The sequence below is a fragment of the Apiospora hydei genome, assembly GCF_038363865.1.
Source record: "Apiospora hydei strain CBS 114990 chromosome Unknown utg000004l_segment0_segment0, whole genome shotgun sequence".
Taxonomy (NCBI): Eukaryota; Fungi; Ascomycota; class Sordariomycetes; order Amphisphaeriales; family Apiosporaceae; genus Apiospora; species Apiospora hydei.
Window position 1 is genome coordinate 3661778 of NW_027117363.1, and position 21989 is coordinate 3683766.

The 21989-nt window shown below is 54.0% G+C and overlaps 5 protein-coding genes across 5 annotated transcripts; all 5 read left to right on the top strand.

The window, feature by feature from the left end:
- Nucleotides 1-631: 631 nt before the first annotated feature.
- On the top strand, nucleotides 632-2061 carry PG997_003687 (dTDP-D-glucose 4-6-dehydratase; the record flags this gene model as incomplete). The annotated part of the gene is made up of 4 exons (XM_066808002.1): nucleotides 632-662; nucleotides 732-861; nucleotides 932-1467; nucleotides 1526-2061. 4 exons carry the CDS (start codon nucleotides 632-634, stop codon nucleotides 2059-2061), a joined length of 1233 nt encoding a protein of 410 aa, XP_066671620.1.
- Nucleotides 2062-3745: 1684 nt separating this feature from the next.
- Nucleotides 3746-5238, top strand: PG997_003688 (uncharacterized protein; the record flags this gene model as incomplete). The annotated part of the gene is made up of 4 exons (XM_066808003.1): nucleotides 3746-3874; nucleotides 3940-4112; nucleotides 4176-4516; nucleotides 4604-5238. The coding sequence occupies 4 exons, from the start codon at nucleotides 3746-3748 to the stop codon at nucleotides 5236-5238; spliced, it is 1278 nt and encodes a 425-aa protein (XP_066671621.1).
- Nucleotides 5239-6259: 1021 nt separating this feature from the next.
- On the top strand, nucleotides 6260-9227 carry PG997_003689 (Pep3/Vps18/deep orange family-domain-containing protein; the record flags this gene model as incomplete). Its single annotated transcript, XM_066808004.1, has 2 exons — nucleotides 6260-9072; nucleotides 9143-9227. The coding sequence occupies 2 exons, from the start codon at nucleotides 6260-6262 to the stop codon at nucleotides 9225-9227; spliced, it is 2898 nt and encodes a 965-aa protein (XP_066671622.1).
- Nucleotides 9228-10221: 994 nt separating this feature from the next.
- PG997_003690 (uncharacterized protein) lies at nucleotides 10222-11335 on the top strand (the record flags this gene model as incomplete). The annotated part of the gene is made up of 2 exons (XM_066808005.1): nucleotides 10222-10227; nucleotides 10484-11335. The coding sequence occupies 2 exons, from the start codon at nucleotides 10222-10224 to the stop codon at nucleotides 11333-11335; spliced, it is 858 nt and encodes a 285-aa protein (XP_066671623.1).
- A 6228-nt stretch (nucleotides 11336-17563) lies between these two features.
- Nucleotides 17564-21127, top strand: PG997_003691 (RNA binding protein; the record flags this gene model as incomplete). Its single annotated transcript, XM_066808006.1, has 3 exons — nucleotides 17564-18511; nucleotides 18550-20707; nucleotides 20757-21127. The coding sequence occupies 3 exons, from the start codon at nucleotides 17564-17566 to the stop codon at nucleotides 21125-21127; spliced, it is 3477 nt and encodes a 1158-aa protein (XP_066671624.1).
- Between the last annotated feature and the right edge of the window lie 862 nt (nucleotides 21128-21989).

A 21989-nucleotide genomic window follows, 5' to 3' on the forward strand; every position in this document is an offset into this window, starting at 1 on the left:
AGTCGAGACAAAAGAGAGACCCGTTCATGCCTGTCATTGCTTTTTCTCCCCCTACCTGGAAACACACATGCATTGGTATGTTCTTACTAAGGATATACCGGCCAGCCCACCGCAACTCGTGATAATCTGACATTGACATTGCTCGTACCAGACGTCCCTCCCCAGTCGCGACCCTTGTTGTTCGCAGGGCTCAGCCAAACCCACTGGTAAGACAGCCTCACGTACTCCTTCCTACCATGCCACCACAAGTCATATCACATATGTACACCCAAGCCAGCACTCCAGCCACCCAGCATCGCTGTGGGGGATGGGTACCATTCAGTGAATATCACTAGGCATCACCTCCTGTGTTGTATGACACAGCCCTCGCCAGGTTTTGTAGTCGCTCCCTCCCTTGATCAGCAGCAGCTTGGCATTCAATTCAATGGGATATCTGTCCGCGGTAGAATTGAGGGTCCCTTTTCAACCGCCACATTTCCTCTCCTTCTTCACCTTGCCAACCGACTCTTTCATACCACCCTCCTCCTTCCCCAAGCCTTGATTGATTGCCTTATTGAAGCCGTCTTCTCACTCTTGCAAAGCACCCCAAGACTCGGTCTCCCCAGCTACAGATACCCATCCACAACACAACATGACGGGCAGCCAAACAAACGGGCAAACTGGTAAGTTTTCCAGCAACTTTTTTTGGGTGTTGCCTTTCGCGTTCTCGCTGACCACCCGCGTGACCTCAGCCAATCCGACAAAGCAGTTCTTTGAGGACTATGGTGTCTGGAAGGATGCGCCTGTCCTTACAGGTAGCACCAAGTTCGAGCCACTTCCAGACACCAAGAATATTATGATCACCGGCGGCGCCGGTTTTATGTAAGTGGTTTTGCTGGCCCGTAGTCGCCCATCCCACCCTTCAGTGCAGCCGAATTGACTGAGCAAACAGTGCTTGCTGGCTCGTCCGTCACCTCACTCTGACGTACCCTCATGCATACAACATTGTCTCATTCGACAAGCTGGACTACTGCTCGTCACTGAACAATACCCGCATGCTCAATGACAAGCGCAACTTCACCTTCTACCATGGCGACATCACAAACCCTTCGGAGGTGCTGGATTGCATGGAGCGCCACAACATCGACACCGTCTTCCACTTTGCTGCACAGTCTCATGTTGATCTGAGCTTCGGCAACTCCTATGGCTTCACTCACACCAACGTGTACGGTACCCACGTCATGCTTGAGAGTGCCAAGAAGATCGGCATCAAGAGATTCATCCACATATCCACCGATGAGGTGTATGGCGAGGTGAAGGATGACGACGACGATCTCTTGGAGACCAGCATTCTGGCACCGACCAACCCCTATGCGGCCAGCAAGGCTGCCGCCGAGATGCTCGTCAATTCGTACATGAAGAGCTTCAAGCTACCCGTCATCATTGTACGGAGCAACAACGTGTACGGTCCTCACCAGTTCCCAGAGAGTAAGTTAATGTGGTCCATCGTAGCCTGGAGAGCAACCTTTTGCTAAACAAGAGACAGAGATTATCCCCAAGTTCACCTGCTTGCTGAACCGTAAGCGGCCCACAGTCCTGCACGGCGATGGCTCTCCCACGCGAAGGTACCTCTTCGCCGGAGATGCAGCAGATGCGTTTGACACCATTCTTCACAAGGGCACGCTGGGCCACATCTATAACGTTGGCTCCTACGATGAGATATCCAACATTCAGTTGTGCGGAATGCTCCTGAAAGAGCTGGGCATTCCCTCGGAGGATAAGGCTGAGTTTGACAAATGGGTCAAGTACACACATGATCGCCCTTTCAACGATCACCGATACGCAGTTGACGGCACCAAGCTCCGCCAGCTCGGCTGGGACCAAAAGACGCCATTCGCCGAAGGTCTCAAGATCACGGTGGATTGGTACAAGCGATTCGGCGAGCAATGGTGGGGCGATATCAGCAAGGTTCTGAGCCCGTTCCCGATTGTTGTCGAGACCGAGGTGGTGTCCGACAAGGAGGAGATCTGCGATGAGCCTCAGTCGGCGAAAAAGAGAAAAGTCGAGGAGGCCGCTTCATAGACTTTCCCTCACGATTCCTTGATGAAAATTCAGGCGTGTACCATTAGGCCATTGCATTTGCGGTATGTAGCTAGGAGTTAAGAGGGCAGCCTTGCAGGCCCAGGGGGCCTTAGCCGCCCACCATGTTGCGGGTGGTAGCATCCGTAGGTATCTACTCAAGTAGAGATTACAGACAGACAGCTCCATAGCCTGCGACAAGAAGAATAGAAACCGAGTATTCTCCCCAACACAATCCATCGCAACCGCAACTCTCATTGGCTGGGAAGGGACAAACCCCTTGCCTTAGAGTGTGAATCTGCTCAGTATCGATTCTGCGGACCAGCATGCCCGTTTGGGGCGGGTTACGTGCGTTTGATTGGATGTTTGGCTGCTGCATTTGTCAGCAACATGATGCCCATCTGTTGACTGCAAGTACATGGTCGAACGGGAATATGGTCGTAGTTGCTGATTCGTTTATATTCTACGATGCAGTATGGGGGGACGAGTAAATGTCACCTGCTGGGATATGAGTCAGGGGCCTGGTCCTGGGGCGATCGGTTGACTCGAACCCTTTTCACCATGCCGGGGCTCTGGGAGCAGATCTACAGTATCAGAGAAGCAAAGCAGCTAGTGAAAACAGAATCCATATTGCATGCGTGCCCGCAGAATCGCTCCCCCGCTCATCGCCCATCGCCCATCGCTCATCGCTCATCGCTCATCGGGACAAACCCATCCAAGATTGGCGCAGACAGACAGCCACCACAGCAAAGAGCGGCACAGCACTTAAGGTTTCCCGGGGAGCATCGTGCGATTCATGTCGACCTTTGGGCTCTGGGACAGTGGGACCCGATTGGTTTGTTTGGAGATTCCCGGGCAGAGAAGCGATTTGGCATTGTTTCTGGACATTGTCAGCAATTACCAAGCTTCCGATTTGCCGCAGGCATGAACAAACACAGAGTATTCGAGTACGTGCTTAAGGGTATATACGATATATTATGTAGATAAAGTTGGCATACTTGCTCCGTACAGAGCCCCAACTTGGGTCTGGTGGTGGAGTCTTGGAGTCTGTAGGTACTCCGTACGCATGCCCTACAGAATGCTTGCAGGCAAGGGCCCGGCTGCATGGAACGCTTGTCCCGCTCCCAGCCAGATTCGTTCCTGGCTAGAGTGGTCAAGTCAACTAACAAGCAGCCAGGCGGGTGGCACCGCGCAAATACCCTTCTAGTTGCTCCCTCTCTTGCTCCCTCTCCCGTGCAAAGACAGGCCAAGACAAGACAAAACAAAACAAAACAGAACAGTCGTCCAATATCGCCTGGGTTTCCGGTTTCCGGTTTCCAGCATGTCCCTACACCTGCCTGTTCTTGTCCTTGTCTTTCTTTGAAATGGCCTACACGTAGACACCTCCCAACACGACCATCCTCCCTCTCTCTGTGCCTCTCCTCTCTGTGCCTGCATAATCTCGTCCACGTCGCGCTACTCTGCCCCGGACCCATCCCGACCCCAAGCGCACCGGAGCCGCCAAAAGACCCAGACAGCCCAAGTCGATTGTGCTCAGACGCCATGCGCGAGCTGCTCTTATAGCTACCGTCTCTGCCCCAACGCGCAACCAAGGGATCGCGAACCAGGCTATTGTCCATTGTCATGGGGAAGAAGAGGAAGACCAGAAGAAGCAGGTAGTGCCCACGAGCGCGCAACAGTGTTAGGCATGGAATCGCAAGGGACGCTTGGAGATGCCCCTCCGCCGCACGCTGAAATTATCGATTCCCTTGCCACCGACACCGACGACTCCGCCGCCACCGACCATGGCGACCTGCCTGACTTGGAAGGGGGCAGCGTAACTTCCGAGGACGGGTCGAGCGACCTTTGAGCAGTGGCGCGGCCAGCTCCCAAGCCCATGAGCTGGTTCGAAGTTTAGCAGAAGACGATGATGCCGAAGAGACATTCGAGTACGGACTGCCAATGGATCTGGTCTCGCTTCATGCGCCAGCAGCTTTTCCTGCCTATTCCATTTATCATGGGGCGCGACGGACATTTCACGACGATGACGGGGATAACGAGGATGGCGCGACGTTGTGAGTAAACACTTTGAACTGGCCCGCCCATCCAAGCGCATGACTGAAAAGCCGTCGTTCAAGAAACTCTACCCGGTCCATAGCCTCCGCGGATATCGACTACGTCTGGGAAAATGGGCGGCGCTATTGCGGGGAGTACTATATGCCCAACGACCCCGCTGAGCAGGAGAGACTCCTGCTGCTGCACACCGTCTACATGGGCATGTTCGACGGCGAGCTCACGAGCGCGCCCCTCGACGACCCGACGCACATTTTGGACGTTGGCGCCGGTACCGGCGAATGGGTCGAGGATATGGCCGACCTATACAAAGACTGCGAGGTGACGGGCATAGACATAGCCAACGTCTTCCCGAAATCGGTTCACCCCAACGTATTCTTTGAAATAGACGATGCCGAGATGCACTGTTAGTATCTCATCTCTGCCCCCCTCCCCCAAGACATTGCGTTCTCGCCGAGATGAAAGACTAGAGTTTAGTCACTGACGTAGACAGGGGAACGTCCAAATGACCATTATGACCTTGTGCATTTCCGTAACATGATGGGGGCATTCAGGGACTGGTCTGCCGTGTACGAGCAAGCTTTCCGGGTCGTCAAGCCAGGCGGGTGGATCGAAGTGCTCGATCTGAACGAGTATGACGGGTTCGGCAACTTCTTCTCGAATTTCGAGCCGGCGTCGGTGATTCATAGGGCCGCCAGGGATGTCCTCCAGGGCTCTCTTCTTTCCGGCCGGCCGCGGAACGTTTCGCACTTGGAGCCGAGACTGCTGTACGATGCCGGCTTCGTCGACATCCGAGTCACCGACCATGCCCTGCCGCTCAGCCCCCGCGAGATGTCCACCGGCTACCTGTGTCTGCACAGCGTGGCCGAAGGCATCGAGCCCACCAGCATGAGGCTTCTCACGAGGCACATGGGGTGGACGCCCGAGGAAGTCCGGAGGGTTTCGGAAGCGATCAGGAGCGAGATGCTGTCGATCATCTACAACTACGAGAAAGCGAAGGGTTTCATCATAAAGATCAGGGTTATCACGGCTCGGAAACCCGAGACTACGCCGCGGCCTAGCCCTTGGGCCGCTGCCCCGGATTCGCAGACGTTGGAGGTCGACGAAGAGGTTCAGCCGATAGAATGAGCTCCGATAGCCCATACCTGAGGGCCTTGTGTCTTGCGTGGCTATATACGAACATGAAGACCTGCCCAAGGACAGGCTAGACACTGGACTCTTTCGAAAAGCCAGCAGCTTGATGAGGTTACCAAAAGCATGCGACGAAGCCAGGTGCCTGCATACCCGGGAGACGCATGCGTCGATCGCTTGGGTTACCTTGTAGCTCAATTGTGCGATTACTCCTCGCTGGGCTTACCAATGAGCAACGATGGCATGCTCCGGTCGTATATGCTGGATTACACGGTCTCGGCAACCCGTATCACCGGAGTTGGCATACGAGCATTTGGGCCGATTTCAGCACTCGAAGGCTGTCAACAATACGACCGTTTAATTATAATTAAAGGGGGGCCTTCATATACTTCTTATATCTTATTGCTTTGGTTTCTGGTCATGTGCATGCAGCAGCTGCTTGTATATAGGGAAGCTATCTGTTGACCTCAGCTCATGGGGAATGGCCATTTTGAGATTCCATTTATATACTTGCATGTAATTAGGGCCTCGCAAAACGACCGGACGGATGTTTACAAAACATGCACCGTACTTTACCTCTTCACGCCGAATATACACCTCATGCATGTGTAGGTGTAGATGAGCAAGTTAATTAAAGATTGGTCAATTCGAATATACAACTTCAATGGTAGTGTTACCGTACATTAGGTAAGTAGGTAAGTACGTAGATAGCATCGCTAGTTGTAGCTGTGCGGTAGCTTTAGTTACTACCTACCTTGTGGCTAGCTGGGGTCAGGTACTTACTGCTTTAGGTACATACTTCAGTGCTGAGCGCACGTCACCGACACTCGTCTAGCTCCGTCCCCCGACATACAAGCTGCAAGGCTGCGATTGACCTCAAGCGATCCCGGGACAACCTCAATCCAGTGCAACGCGAAATCGACTACCCCCATCGTGTCTCTTCGTACCTTGATTGCCCAGCAGTCACGGCGCTGCTTCGGCTTACTTGCGGCTTGCAACATGATCAGGTGAAGCAGCAATGGCGCTGGACGGATCAAATGGCTTCGCCGCCCCCGACGGCGCGGGCATGCTGTCCGACTTGACCGGTGAGGCTGGTCTGCCCATCTTCGAGGTCGAGAGGGTCCAACTCCAATTTTCCATCGCCGCCGACTTCGTTGCTGCCCAGGTCGCCAACAATGTCCTGGTCCTGGCCCTGTCCAACGGCCGCATCCTGCGCATCGACCTCAACCGACCCGAGGACATCGACGATATCGATCTGCCCAAGAAGCCCTCCGAGGTGGGCGTCATCCGCCGCATGTTCCTCGACCCGACCGCCTCGCATCTACTCATATGCACCTCTCTAGGTGACAACTACTACCTGCATTCTCAGTCGCGCCAGCCTAGGCCTCTCGGCAGGCTGCGCGGCGTCTCGATTGAATCGATTGCTTGGAATCCTTCGCTGCCGACCGCCTCGACCCGCGAGATTCTGCTGGGGGCTTCGGACGGAAATATCTACGAGACCTTCATCGAGAGCACGAATGAGTTCTATCGCAAGGAAGAAAAATACCTTAAGGTTCTGCAAAAGCTGCCCGACGGCCCGGTCACTGGGTTATGGGTGGACAATCTGGGCGGCAAGTCTGACGTCAGGAGGGTCGTGATCAGTACGCAGACTCGCCTGTTCCACCTCGTCGGCAGGGTCGGCCGGGGCCACCACGAGGGCAGCGGCTCCATCTACACCAAACTATTTGACGCGGAGCAGCCCGTCATCCACGAGCTGTCCCGGAGCCCGACGGCCGCTCCTTCGGCTCTGGCCGTCACGCCCGACTCGCCGGATGTCAAGTCATACGATGATGTAGCGCCGGATCGGGCGTTCGCCTGGCTCTCATCGCACGGCATATACCACGGCAAGCTTCTGACCGTGCCGGCGGCTCCTGAGCTAGGCAACAAGGTTCTTGCCGACTCGAAGCTACTACCTAGATCCCAAATCGTCTCGTCGAAGAGAGCCTCGGCAGAGTACATTGAAGCAGCCATACTGACGCAATGGCATATGGTCAGTCTAGTTGGACGGCGCGTCGTAGCAAACAACCGGCTTACGGGCTCTACCGTTTACGACCAGACGATCCTCGAACAGGGCCAAAAGGCATTGGGCCTTTATGTTGACCAGCAAAAGAACACATTCTGGCTTTTCACCGCTCAAGAGATCTTCGAAGTCGTGGTCCGTGATGAGGCCAGAGATATTTGGCGAATCATGTTGGAGAGACAGAGTTTCGACCTTGCTTTGCAACATGCCGGCACCCTGGCGCAGAAAGATGCGGTGGCCATGGCTTCGGGCGACTACTTGGCCAGCAAAGGGCTGTTCGTGGAGGCGGCTGGTGTTTACGGAAAGAGCAGCAAACCGTTCGAGGAGGTTGCTCTGACATTCATCGACAACAATCAGAGCGACGCCCTTCGGAAGTACTTGATTACGAAACTTAACACTTACAAGAAATCATCGACCATGCAGAGAATGATGGTTGCTACTTGGCTTGTCGAGGTATTCATGGCCAAGCTGAACACACTCGAAGATACCATCAAAACAGAGGCTGAGCTGGTCGAGCATCTTAACACCGATCAGTCTCGAGAGCAACTGACCTCTGTACGAGACGAGTTTCACGAGTTTGTCAGCAGACACAAGTCAGATCTAGATCGAAAGACAGTGTATGACATGATTAGTAGTCATGCTCGCGAGGAGGAACTCCTTTTCTATGCGAACGCGGTCAACGACTATAACTATGTCCTGTCGTACTGGGTTCAGCGAGAGCGCTGGACCGATGCCCTGGATGTTCTTAAGAAGCAGACGGATCCAGAAGTCTTCTACAGATACAGTAGCGTCTTGATGGCCCACGTAGGCCACGACCTGGTCGAGGTCCTGATGAGACACCCTGACCTACAGACCCGGAAGATCATCCCGGCGCTTCTGGACTACAACCAGAACTTCTCAGGGCCGTTAACACATAATCAAGCCGTCCGGTACCTACTATACGTCATCAATCAACTTAACTCGACTGATGCCGCGGTTCACAATACCTTGGTCTCGATCTATGCCTCCCACCCGAGTAAGGACGAGTCGAAACTGCTAGAGTACCTCAAAGCGCAAGGAGACGAACCCGGGTTCGACCCAGACTTTGCCCTTCGTCTTTGTATCCAGCACAAGCGCACTCTGTCATGTGTTCATATTTACACCAATATGGGACAGTATGTTCAAGCTGTTGATCTGGCACTGTCACACGACGATATCGATAATGCGTCGGACATTGCCGACCGGCCCATGTGGAATCCGGCGTTGCGGAAAAAGCTTTGGCTTGCAGTGGCCAAGAAGGTCATCTCACAATCCAGCGGCATGAAGACGGCCATTGAGTTCCTCAAGCGTTGTGACCTACTCAAAATCGAGGACCTGATCCCGTTCTTCCCGGATTTTGTCGTTATCGACGACTTCAAGGAGGAGATTTGCAACGCACTCGAGGACTACAGTCGTAACATCGACGGGCTCAAGAAGGAGATGGACGAGAGTTCACAGACGGCAGCAAACATCAAGGTCGACATTGCGGCACTCGATCACCGGTATGCTATCGTTGAACCTGGGGAGAAGTGCTATGTCTGCAGCCTGCCGCTTCTGAGCCGGCAGTTCTTCGTGTTCCCGTGTCAGCACGCCTTCCACTCGGATTGTCTGGGCAGAAAGGTGCTGGAGCAGGCTGGCGTCGGTAAGAGCAAGCGCATCCGGGAGTGCCAGGTGAAGATCAGCAAAGGCCTCGTCAACGGTGCCGAGAAGGATGCCATGGTGGCAGAGCTGGATGCATTGGTTGCTTCCGCCTGGTAAGTTGTGAACTGGTTTCTAAGACTATATGACGCTATATACCAAGGGCTGTGCTAACTATTCTCGCAGCATTCTATGTAGTGAGTACGCCATCAAGCGGATTGACGAGCCTTTCGTTGGTCCCAACGATAACAGGAATGAGTGGGCGTTGTGAGGCTCAGGGAGGGGAATCAAGGGTCTTGTTGGTTATTTACTTACTCATACGCAACTGAACTGTACTGTACATATGATACTGGACTACATACAAACCTACCCATACTGCTACAGGAGGCGCAGCTGTGTCGGTATGGCACGCTATGCGGCATTCGGCAGAGTGAAAACCGCTCTCCAATCATAATTGTGGGCTTGTCCGCCGCAGAATCTCTGGAACCCCTGCTCATTAGCGGAGGAGGTAACTGACTTGAGACATGTCGAGATACAACGTGCCCGTCTGACGAACCTTGACAATGACACGATGAGAAGAAGAGGAAAATAAACGTCGAGGCCAAGACTTTGTCTTAGACCCGACGGGTCCTGACAATTTCTCGTCTCTCCGGACCTCATCTTAATGGTTGCCCCCTCGTGGGCACAAGTTGTTACCAAAAAGCATACAACAACGCACTTCCATATTTCCCATGCGGACTGGAGCAGCACGAGCTACGGATTGGAGCTCGTCTCGGCCCGGCTATGTGGTTCCTTGTGTGCAGTAGGGGATCTGAGCTTATCTTTCTAGATCTGCTTTTTCAGCCAAGACGATCCTTCTGTGTTGCCCACTAATAAGCCTATGGAGCAGGTGTCCATGCCATGGAGCATCTGACAATGGAGCTGCCACAAATGGGAATCTTGGGAGATGGACAATACCAAAACGAGAAGGAGGACCACCCTTAGAGGAGCCCCTTCTCGTTTCTCTTTACGTGTCTGTGCCTCCCCGTCCGCGGCGGCTCGAGATGAGTGTTTATGGTTCATAGTTCCTGTTCAGATGGTGTCTGGTCTCATTATCTCGTTGCTTTCCGTGTACTGATATCGAATATCCCGTACGCTGTTGTCTGGCTTCGCTATAGACTTGTTTGCTGTCTTGTTCCTATTGCCGCCTTCCTTGGCCACACTCGATCAGTCTTGGCATACAACTCTGCTGCCTTCTGGCTTACTGCTATATTTCCATCTATAATATGTTCGTGGGCACTTCGCTGAAGTCCCCTCTTCCCCCTTTCTCACCATGCCCACGGCAACCAGTCGCTGCCGTGGCTATCCCTCGCCGTTACGAAGCCGGCAGTGCTGAAGGCCACCTGTTTATTGCTGGTGTGTTGGATCATCGCCGGCCTATCACGCTCACATGTAAGACTTACTCATTCGTGTTGGGACCGCTTAGCGGTTTTCAGGCCACTTCGCGCCATGGCGGAAGATATTGACTAACACCTCATTGCGCTCCAGGTTTATGAGTCGTACGACTCTGATGTGGTTCGTTTGGCGAACCAAACAGCGCATAATATCACCTGGGATGACGTCACGGGGGAAAAGAAAGCAGGAGCTGCACCGGCAAAGGTGACGGAAAAGTATACGGATAGGGTAGCCGTGATTGTCGAGAACCGGCCCCTGCAGAACCTGGTGCCGACGATGCTGCATTTCCATTCGATGCTTGGGCCGGAGTGGCCCATGATCTTTTACACGGTGCCCACCACGTCAGAGGCCCTCAACAGGTCGGCGCCGTTCTCCCGGGCGGTGGCGGAGGGGCGCATCACCATCCAACATCTGCCGGCGGAGTATACCTTCGAGACGCACCACTCCGTGTCGCTCTTCCTGACGGGGCGGTGGCTCTGGGAGGATTTGGCGCCATACGCCAAGGTGCTGATGTTCCAGAGCGACAGCATCATCTGCAGCGCGTCCGAGGCCCGGGCCGACGACTTCATCGAGTTCGACCTGGTCGGGGCGCCCATCGGCGAGCAGTGGGGTGCAGGCTACAACGGCGGGCTCTCGATCCGGAACCGGGCCATGATGCTGGACGTGCTGGACCGGCACAGCTTCCAGGACGACATGGTGCCGCCCTACGAGGACCAGTGGTTCTACAAGAAGCTGCGGGAGCTCCCGCCCCGCGCGGACGGCACCCCGGCCGCCTACCTGCCCGACGTCGACACCGCCCGCCGCTTCGCCGTCGAGACCATCTACGGCGAGCGCCCGCTCGGCTACCACCAGCCCATGCGCTTCAACAAAGAGAAGAAGGACGAGATACTCCAGTACTGTCCCGAGATCGGCATGATCACGGGCGCCGCCTTCTTTACGGATTGAAACGGAGCGGTGGTTTAATTCCAGGCCCGCCTTCTTGCATTTGGCGCTTGTAGAAACGAAGAATACTCATAGAGATAGAAGAAACCATGAATGGAAGACAGCAAACAAAAAAAAAAAAAAGAAACCGCAAAACGTGAGACTTCTAATCTAACCATGTATGATGGGTGGATGGCGAAACGAACGGGTCGGAACTCTGAAGCCAAGCCGTCCAACAAGAATCGTCAGAACCTGACTCGAATAAAAAGAAGACGGAGATGAAGCTGAAGCTGGCCTGCGGTTTGGTATGGGTGGTTTGTTTGCCTTCCCGAATGTTCGTCGTTGCACATGGGCGTCAGCAACGAATCAGTACGAGGCGAACAAAACATGCGACGGTCTAGACTGTTCAGCGGCTCGAGATTCCGCATTCCAAGCCAGCAAAGAAAGTCCCATTGTTATTTCGCCTGGCCCATTTGGAATAACGATGATACTTCATGTTCTTGGTAGTTGGCAAAAAAGCAAATTCATCCCAAGTCGGATTAGATGGACATGAGATATCTGCTCAGCAATGGTCTGAAGTTAAGTCTATCTCGTCTCAAGCAGATAAGCCGGACCCCTCCGGGTAGCCCGAACGTAGAGCTGGCCCTGAGATGGGCCATGTACCGATACCTATACTAAGCAGCTATGTATACTATCCCGATTACATACTGGGGTAGTATAAAGATGTCCATGCGTGCGGCTGACTTATAGTACGCAGCAAGGAGCCGTCACGTTGGGAGTTCAATCGGATAAAGGATTTCCTGCCGTGCTATAGGCGATTGGACAAGAGGACGACGCAAGGATGGGCCCGGCCCACGCAACGTGGAATGGACTGGAAGTGTCTCGGCTCCCCGGCCTTCGAGTGCGACTTGAGGCACTTGGGCGACTTGGCGATAAGATGGCATGGCATATACCGTGATCGTTACACGTATAGTAGTAGTAGTGTGCTTATGTGGTAAGTTTGGCCCAGAAGATGTTGTATGTAAACAGGCGCATGCGTGTTGTTGTTGATGGCATATGTTTATTTTTAGAACCGCCCGCGGGGGCCGTAGGATCGGTCAGCTGCGGCCTCACTGTCATGTTGTTGGGTTGATGATGTTGTCGCTACTGATTTACATACTTGCCTGTCTGTCCGTTCAAGGACAGAACCAGGTGCTGACCACCCAACCCCTGCATGAACCTGCTGTCGGGTTAAGCCACGCTGGAAGAGGATCCTTGCAGGTCGCTCTGGTCAGGTCGACTTTGAAACGAACGGGCGACGGGTGAGGCTGTGTGCCTGACGAAGAAAATGGGAAAAGGGGCATAGAGTCTCTGACTGGCCCAGCAGCGACTTACTTTTCGTAGCTGCTCGTTTACCTAAGTCTTATGCTTTATTGTCCCACGTTTCGCGAATCGGCTTGCTGGCCTCATTGGCTGTCGGGAAGAGGATGCCCAATTCATGTCCATGTGCACGATAAGCGGCCGGCGGGGGATTGGGATCGAGTAGCAGGGCTATTTTCGACATACAGAAAGAACAACACCCTGAGCACATTGCGTCACCCAGCCGCCTCGGCCCTGCAACAACATCCTCCAACTCCAAGCCCCCTAGGGGAAAGTTGAGACGACGTTTCAGATTTTAGTCTAAGCACTCTCTAGTCCGCGATTGGTCGGCGGCAAGCCGAGAGACCATCCTCGCATTAATCATAGTACACATCTTAACGCGTCGACGGGACAGGGGTTTAATCCCTAACGAGGCAATCCTCGATATTGACCACATTCGGGCGGGCGAGCGCGAAGTTCGACATTTCTGTTGCTGGAAGAGCTGAGCTGGCAGCAGTCGTAATTCCCGCCTCAGATCATCTCCTGCTTGACTCGTCACCTGGCTGGCGTCTTGCTAACCTAACGCGCGCCCGCCAATCGCCCATCCACACAGGGCTCCTGGGATGGAGGGAGGGAGGAAGGAGGAGGAGGGGAACCCATGCTTCAACGGCACATCTGGTGCTGTCGCCGGGGATTTTCATGTCATTTTCTCTGTTGGACGGGTTCGGACTCCCCTGATACAAGTCTGTTGCGGGGATATCCAAATGGATCGAGGGCGGGCTATGGATCATCATCACATCACGGAGAGCAAAAATAACAAAGCCCCTGGCCCCTCCCCAATCGGATTGGCTAGTCGATTCTCGGCAGTCTTCGAGAAGGATGGTTTCCACTTCGAACCCGCAGCAATTGCAAATCATCAGAAGAAGCTAAAACACCGTCACCACCCTCCCCTTCTACCCCTGAGTCTTACTTCGAGGGTGCCGTCGCTTGGACAGGTAGCCAGCGCTCTGTACCAAGTAGGTAGCCAGTAGGCCCTACGAACAATGGCTGCACACAGGTCGGCCGCATCGCATCACAATGTGCACCCGCTCCACGGACAGTCTCAACTCGCCTTGCACAAGGGCCCATGGTGACAGTAGTTCGCCTGAGGCCGTTTCCTGTCAGGATCCTGAGTCAGGATATGGTGAGAGCAGACTCTCCCGGTCATGCAACAGCACGCCTTCTGCTCTTCAATGTCATGGCCCTGAGGTGGGAGGTGACCATGTCTCACACAGCTGCAGTGATCCGTGGCTTGAAGATTACACATCGTGCCAGCTCTGTGCTTAACCACGGAATGAGATCCGAGATATGGAGAATGGCGTGTGCGTAGGCAAGGAAAGGAACGGGATCGAGTGGCCTTTGTCAAGTTTGCTCCGCTGTCGATGGCATATACTTGACTTGTAGATTGTTTGGTCGTAGGTTGCGTAGCATCCTCTGCATAGTGATTGCATGCAACCTAACACCGCGAAACGATGTACCAAAGTCTCGGGCTTTGGCTGGCAAGCGGTTGGATGTTTCTTTTTAGGATGCCATCCCTTCAATATGGGGTTACGTCCATGATCAAGCTTCGGCACCCAGCAACTCTATCTTCGCCTCGCGGCTGGCATCTGACGAAGAAAACAACAGCGCCCTCGCCCTGACAGCTTGACGACGCGCTGCCAGATTAGGTGGCGGGCAACTATTTACACCTTCTCCCTAACACCTACTCCCTACACTGCGTAGTGTCGGTGGCAGACGCTGGGAGACAACAAACAGCCTTTCCGTGACAGATGAACTATTTATGGGCCTAAACCATGGCGACAAGTCTGCATCTAGCGAACGTTGACAGTTTGAGCCGAGACAACTGACATCTGCTGGCCCCTTATGCCCAAACTCTAAGATGGGTTGGATGGGCAAAAGCCAAGTTGTCAATCTTTTTTGGGGGGAGGAACCTCGCGGGTTGATCACAGATAAACAAGATATTGGGAGCAATGACCTCACGAAGTGGGTTTTTATACCTGGGAAGCGGAGCATCGTGATTCTATAAATGAACATTGACACAGATCCCTCGTGACAGATTCCGGACTATAGAGACGAATGCGAAGAAAATGGCGGTACCTGCATACCGCTGTAGGGACCGGGCAGGCCAGGCATTTTTTTCATTTGCGAGTTGCATGTGCCATCCCATGTCGTCCTGTAGCTAAGACGAAAGTGCGCCTGTAGCGTGCAGGGCTTGCAACTGCCTAATGTAAGTTAATATGGTAAGGTTAGTGGTAGGCTCGCCCTGGCCGCCCTGGGCGCCCCGGAACTCGTACCTCTTTCACTGTCTTGAGCCTCTACTTTAGGCAGTTGAGCTAAGGTCCAGTCACATTAAGTACCCCCATTTAATGCACTATGCCAGCCTGACTAAAGATGTATGTACCTACGATCCTACACTCCGGGATCCCCTATGGCGCAGGGCAACTCCGACTTGCCTACTTACTACTTACTTACTGTAGCTAACTCTCACCCATCCGCCTCGAATCAGACATTTTGCTTTGCACACGACCTCCACTCTTTTTTTCCCCCTGGTGGGATGTGATGTGCCTGACCGCCAGGACAGAAGAGGGGAAAGAGGAGAGGAGGAGTAAAAACATCAGTTGGATCGCAACGTACCTAATGCAGCATTCGAAGCTCCATGACAAAGGATCGGGGGCCCGCAAGTGATAGCGAGCCGCTTACCTAGGTCCTCTAGGTCCTTTACTTACCTTAGCTTTACCTGCCCTACTTACGTATGTGTGCAGAGAAGGTTGAGGTGATTGGCGAGCCCCCTAAAGCCGCGTTGCTTGATCCCGTCAGGTTTCATACATAGCCGAATCGGACCAGGCTCAAACGCCAGTGCCCGTTACTTCTAACCCTCCAAACTGGGCTAACCGGGCCCCAAAGTGGTCTAATAGCCACTGACTTATGGACCCCACCCTGGCCTATCTTTTTTTTTTCCCTTCTCGCTCTCTCTCTCTCTCTCTCTCAGGTCCCTCTCTTGTTCCTTGCTCGCATCATGTTCTCAAGCCCCTCACCCAGTCACAGAATCGACTGGGCTGACCCCTGAATTTAGATACATCCTGGGATGTACCGGCAGAGAGGAAAAGGGCGAAAAGGACATTTAACGTATTATTCTTCAAGATCAAGCCGGCCTAGGCAATTGATCCAGACTAGCCAGCTGCCTAGCGCTAGCGCGAAGGCGAATGGGGGGGAGAGCGAGGGAGAAAGTCCATCATCTCTCGCCTTGCTTGCTTGTTTTCTTGGTGGAAAGCCGGGTAAGGTGGTACTCGGAAGTAAATGTAGAGGGGATGTACGTATACATCCCTCCACTCAAGCTACTGGGCCGTCGCTTGATTTGTCGGGTCGGCCCAGTCAAGTGCTGGTCGCCCGCGGTTGTTGCGTTGCTTGCTGCTGCTGCTTGCTGCAAGCAGGTTCGAGGTTGTGCAGGTCAGGTCAGGCCAGGACTGTACAGGACAGGTCTCTCTGGTCCGTCCTTGTGTGTGCTTGTGTGTGTGTGATGTGGATTTTGGTCGAATCTATCCACAACTTGACCTACCTCCTGGCACCTTACAGCACAGCGCTGCACCCGCAAAGCAAAGCAAGCCTAAACCAGCCATCTAATCAACCCTCTATTTTTTTTGTCTTCCTGCTCCTTGCCAGCCTTTCACTTGATTCCTGCTCGATTTCACCACTTGTCCCCAATCCCACAAAACGACCCCCCCCTTCCCCCTTCCCCTGCCCTCTTCTTAATCTCCTTCACCCCCCCGGGCTCTATTCTTGTGCCTTCTGATACATACCTTTGGGGATTCCATCACACGAAACGACTGGAGATCAACTAATGTGGCCTGTATATTTGATCGATCGGTTCCTGGGTCTTTCTTAGCTCCGCCTAACCTACCTGTCTGGACGACAACAACTACTACTACTACTCTTACTTCCTTTCTTCTTTACACTTTTACCATCCTTTTCTTCAGCTTCCAATAGTTTTGCCTGCGGTCCTGCTTGCCTGCTTGCTTGCACAGGCTCGGATCAGGTTTAGGGAGTCTAAGTTGGGTTGAGTTTCAGAACGACTGCTGATCGACCGAATTTGGGGCGGAGCACTGGCACCAAGTTTCCTGCTTGCAGAAAAAAACGAGCTTGAGACTCGAATTGAAAATCGTGAGAGGAGACCAGGAGGGGAAAAGATCAGAATTACACACGGACAAGACCACAATACCGGACTTGACCCGAACGAGAAAATCGACCTCGATTCTACCATCGCAATTCCGTCTGTCCGACCACTTCTGCCCTCACCGCACCACGACGCATTCGATACACTGCCCAATCTCTGGCATCGACGCTCTTTGCATCATTCGACGATCGGTACTTCGGTTTTTCCCCATCGCCCCCTTCGGCTGCTTCCTCCTTTTCGAAGACAGCATCGCCCAAACGGCCACGGTTAGATCAGTTGACCTCTACGAAGCGTCCTGATCAGTCGTCAATTGTAATACAACCCAGACCAGAACATACAGTTGTTCCTCTTCGAATTCCGGGGTTTGCTACCTTCGACAGCTTCACTCCTTTGGACGTATCTTGCCCAAAAAGAAGATCACGGGTGACGACATAATAAGCGTCCCGCTCGAGTCGCACCAATCGTCGCCGATACTGCCAGACGTGTCTACACGGCGCCCTTTCCAAGATATACCAGAATTCCGTCGTCGTCAGCCAGTTTGACAATTGACCCAACCAGTCGATACGACCTTCTCTTCGACCCAGACTGTCACTAGTAGTACGACACTGGGTTAATATTCAACCAATACTGCCCATACGCAGAGAGCAGCCAACCTATACCGGGCCGCTTTTATCTGTAACGAAGGGTCGGATGAATAATCGATAATGTCAAGTGCTAGATCTGAACATATGACTCTTGGCTTCCCACCTCTGAACGCCACCAGTCAAGGCCGTTCGACATCTCCTACGACCACCAACACCTCTTCACAATCTCCTATTGACACCACCCCGGCTGTCCGATCCCCTTTCGGCATGTCTGGATCTATGAACCCCTCCAGCAAAATGGCAGGTGCTACGCGATCGGGGGCAGGCTCCCCACTTCACGACCAGCAAGGTTCTGGCTCGTCCAGGCTGTACTCCAAGAGAGCAAGAGAGATCCAGGCGCAGGAGGGTTTGCCTCTCAACCCCTGGGGTGGTCCACCTACCAGCGGAAACTCGACTCCCCTCCGTGAAAACATTCCCGAGTCACCCACCGACGGCTTTCCCGATTTTGCCCAGCTGCCTACCCCAGACAGTCTGCCGTCAACGGGTAGACGGGCTCGTGCCGGCACTGTGCCTTCACGATTCCCGGGCGCGCCTATCGGGAACGGTCTGCTGAGCATTCCCACTTTGAACTCGCAGTCTACGCGCCCAACCCCTTCTCAGAGCCCCTTCAACAAAACACCCTCGCCAGGTTTGTCAGAGCCTCCGGCAGCTGATCCCTCCCGGTCTTCAAACCTTTTGTCAAGGCTGCGCGCCGGCTCTATGCCCCAACGCAGCCCGTACGCACCGGCCCTGCCCGGGACTAGCTCTCCATTCGGCCCTTCCATATTCAGCAGTTGGAACCCCACAGGCCGTGAGCGAGGCAACACTCTTGCTAGTATCGCGAGTGTTGGCTCTAACGGCCCGAGCTCCCCCGCGCAGTCGGCGTTTTCGAAAGAGGGAACAGGAGACAACGATGTTCATATGCGAACCCTTGACTATCTTGGTCTAGCAGAGACGCCCCAGCCGGCCCGGGCACAGCTGGCTGCTCCTACCTACCTCCCCCTCTTCCCGATTTCACCAAGCAACCCAGTAGGTTCCGTTCTTACTCGGTGAACAACAAAGACAAGTACGCAGATGAAGATGAGGATGACTATGATGATGCGATTGGTGCCGAAAGCCAATATGCCGCCCTGCTCCAGGACCAGCTCGCTGCCACGAACGCTGCCATCCACAGTCACAACCTCGCCGTCCAGGGGCTACAGGCATTTGCCAGACAGACAATCACCCGCCCCCGAGCGCGCACCGCTGGTGTTCTGGACTTGGCTGGCGCTGGTTCCAGAGGAGGAATGCGCAACTTCTTCCCGACACCCTCGCGACTCGATAACTCTATGACGTCGGCGGAGATCAGATTACCCGACGAGAAGGAGTTTGATGACCTCCCGCAAGCTGTTGCGGCTATGAATCTGGGCAGATCCAACAGCCGCAACAATGGTCTCCTTGCGGCCGAGGAAGCTGGTCTCGAAGGTCCCACAAGTGCTTTGTGGCTGGGCAGCATCCCTACCTCGACTACCACGTCCACCTTGACGGAGATGTTCAAGCAGTACGGCCCCATCCTGTCAGCCCGTGTTTTGACCCACAAGAACTGCGGTTTCGTGAACTTTGAGCGGGTGGACAGTGCAATGAACGCGAAAGCGAGCATGAATGGCAAAGAGATATTCCCTGGCGCTGGCCCTATCCGCATCAACTTCGCTAAGCCACCCTCGGCTTCAAACACTCCTGGTCATGACGGTGTTTTTCCGTCGCCGAGCCCGGATCCATTTGCCGCTGGCACTGAGGCAGGTGCTTCTGGTGCCACGGCCACCGCTGCCGATGGCACTTCGGCGGCAACTCCCGCCAATACGACACCCACTATTCCTCCGCTGCACGAGATGACGGGTGATATCCTGCAGATTGTCAAGTCCTTCGGAGCCACCGAGGAGGATGCCTTCCGGATCTCGCATACCTTGAACTCTGCTATCCAGTTTACAACCTTCATCGACGAGATTCCCCCGGTTCGAGAGCCAACGCACACTCGGGTTCACGATGCCCCGAAGCTTAGGGATATCCGCAAGCGTATCGACAACCAAAGTCTTTCGCAGCAAGAGATCGAGACGATCGCCCTTGACATGTTGCCCGAAATTGCAGAGCTTGCCTCCGACTATCTTGGCAACACGGTGGTACAGAAGCTGTTTGAGCACTGCTCGGACGAGGTTCGGGATTCGATGCTGGCCGAGATCGCCCCTCACATGGCCGAGATTGGCGTGCACAAGAATGGTACCTGGGCTGCGCAGAAGATCATCGATGTCTGCAAGACACCCCACCAGATGAAGTTGATTGTCGAGAATATCCGAGCATACACCATCCCGCTGTTTTTGGATCAGTACGGCAACTACGTCCTGCAAGGGTGCCTGAAATTTGGCACGCCTTTCAACGATTTCATCTTCGAGACGATGCTGAGCAGAATGTGGGAAGTTGCTCAGGGCCGATACGGTGCTCGTGCTATGCGGGCCTGTCTCGAGAGTCATCACGCCAGCAAAGATCAGCAGCGCATGTTGGCGGCTGCTATCGCACTGCACAGTGTACAGCTTGCCACCAATGCCAACGGGGCTTTGCTTCTCACCTGGTTCCTCGATACCTGCACGTTCCCTCAACGACGCAGTGTTCTTGCGCCGCAGCTTGTCCCGTACTTGATCCATCTGTGCACGCACAAGGTTGCGTACCTCACAGTCCTGAAGGTTATCAACCAAAAGGCAGAAGCAGATGCGCGTGATACCATCTTGAAGGCTCTTTTCTTCACTCCCAAGGACCAAGTTCTCGAAGCCATCCTGAGCGACCATGCCTGTGGTGCAACCCTGATCTTCAAGGTCTTGACCACCCCCTTCTTCGATGAGAGCATCAGGAGCCAGGTTGTGGAGAACGTCAAGAATGTCCTGGTACGCATCAAGGCCCAGCCCAACCAAGGCTATAAGCGCCTGATGGACGAGGTTGGTCTGTCGACACGCAATGGCGGTGGCAGTTCCTCTCGGGACCACTCTGCCAACAACGCCTCGAGCGAGCGTCAGCGACCTGCGTCACGACAGGCCCAGGCCCAAGCACAGGCTCAGGCTCAGGCCCAAGCAGCAGCCCATGCTCAAGCCAATGCTGCCGCTGCGCAACAGAATGCCCAATACGGGGGCCAGTACCTGAACCCCTTGAACCCGGCAAGCGCTGCTGGCAACTACGATATGGGCTTCGCTGTCCCTAGGAGTGAGAGTGTTGAGCCGCCAATGCCCCCTTCCCGCAATATGGGCAGCAGGGACCTATGTACAACGCAAGCAACCCGTCGATGGTACCCAACCTGCAGCAGCTGCAGTACCAACAGAACATGCTCCAGCGTGGCTCGCAGCCTATGAACAACTTCTTCCCACCTGCCATGCAGGCTGGCTTTGGGGGTATAACGCACCCGGGCCTGCGGTCGATCAGTACCGCAACCAACCCATGCCCAACGGGAGCCCGATCCAGCCTCCTGGTGCCCCTGCCGGGTTCGCACCGCCTGGGTTTAACATGCCCATGGGTGGCATGGGAGGCTACGGCTACGGTGGCATGCCCTACATGCAAGAGCAACCAGTCAACACTAGACGTGGACGCGTAGGTCAACCCCGTACGCGCAGATCTCCGCAGCCCTGAACCAAGGATGCTGACGCCACCTTGCAGAGATGAGTCTCATCCTGCGTATGTTTTCTTGGGTACCCAAGAGGTGATATGATTCGCTTAGCGTCTACGGGGATACGGCGTTGATGGTGTGGCATGGTCGCTTGCAAAAGGGGCTTTTTGATTGATCGGTTCACGGATCATGGTTTGATGCACGATTACGATTCTTCTATCATGCTGTGGAGGGCAGGCGACCACCTAAGCACAACTTTTCTTCTTACTCATTTTCTTCTGGATTCTAGCCTCTGCTGCGCCTGGTACTTCGTGTTGCTTTTGTAGAGCGCGGGCTTCACTGGGAGGGCCCAAGTTATGACATTTCAACGTTATTGTATCTAGAGGTTTCCCATTTTCGGACACGCTCGAGAGTGTTCCTCCTGGACATGGGAACAAAGAAGACTTTCAAAACGAAGCTAGCAAAGAGGAAAGGCTGTTTCTGGTAGAGAGGCGAGGGAGCGAAAAGACAAATCAGGGGAGACAGGCGGGCAGTAAACGGCCGCGGATGCGGCTGCTCCTGTCCGCAAAATTGGCATGAGACGCCCGGAAAAACCAGGTCCTCTGGGGAGTAGGCAAACTCCAGGGCACACCTCTTCAAAACAGTAGTAGTTGTATGTGTATATTTAGAGCGCAATTGAGTTAGGGAGAATCAATTTTATGACCAGAGACTAAACATTCCTTTTTCTTGCTACTGTGTTAGGTTTCCTGCCATATTATGTTCTCTACAAACATTGCAACACTACAGTTCTAGTCATCAACTTCGAGACAGCGGCTGCTGGTCTCTATTCAAATATCATGTTTCTACGCTGGTCGGCATGTCTACTAGAACTACACAGGCAATAGT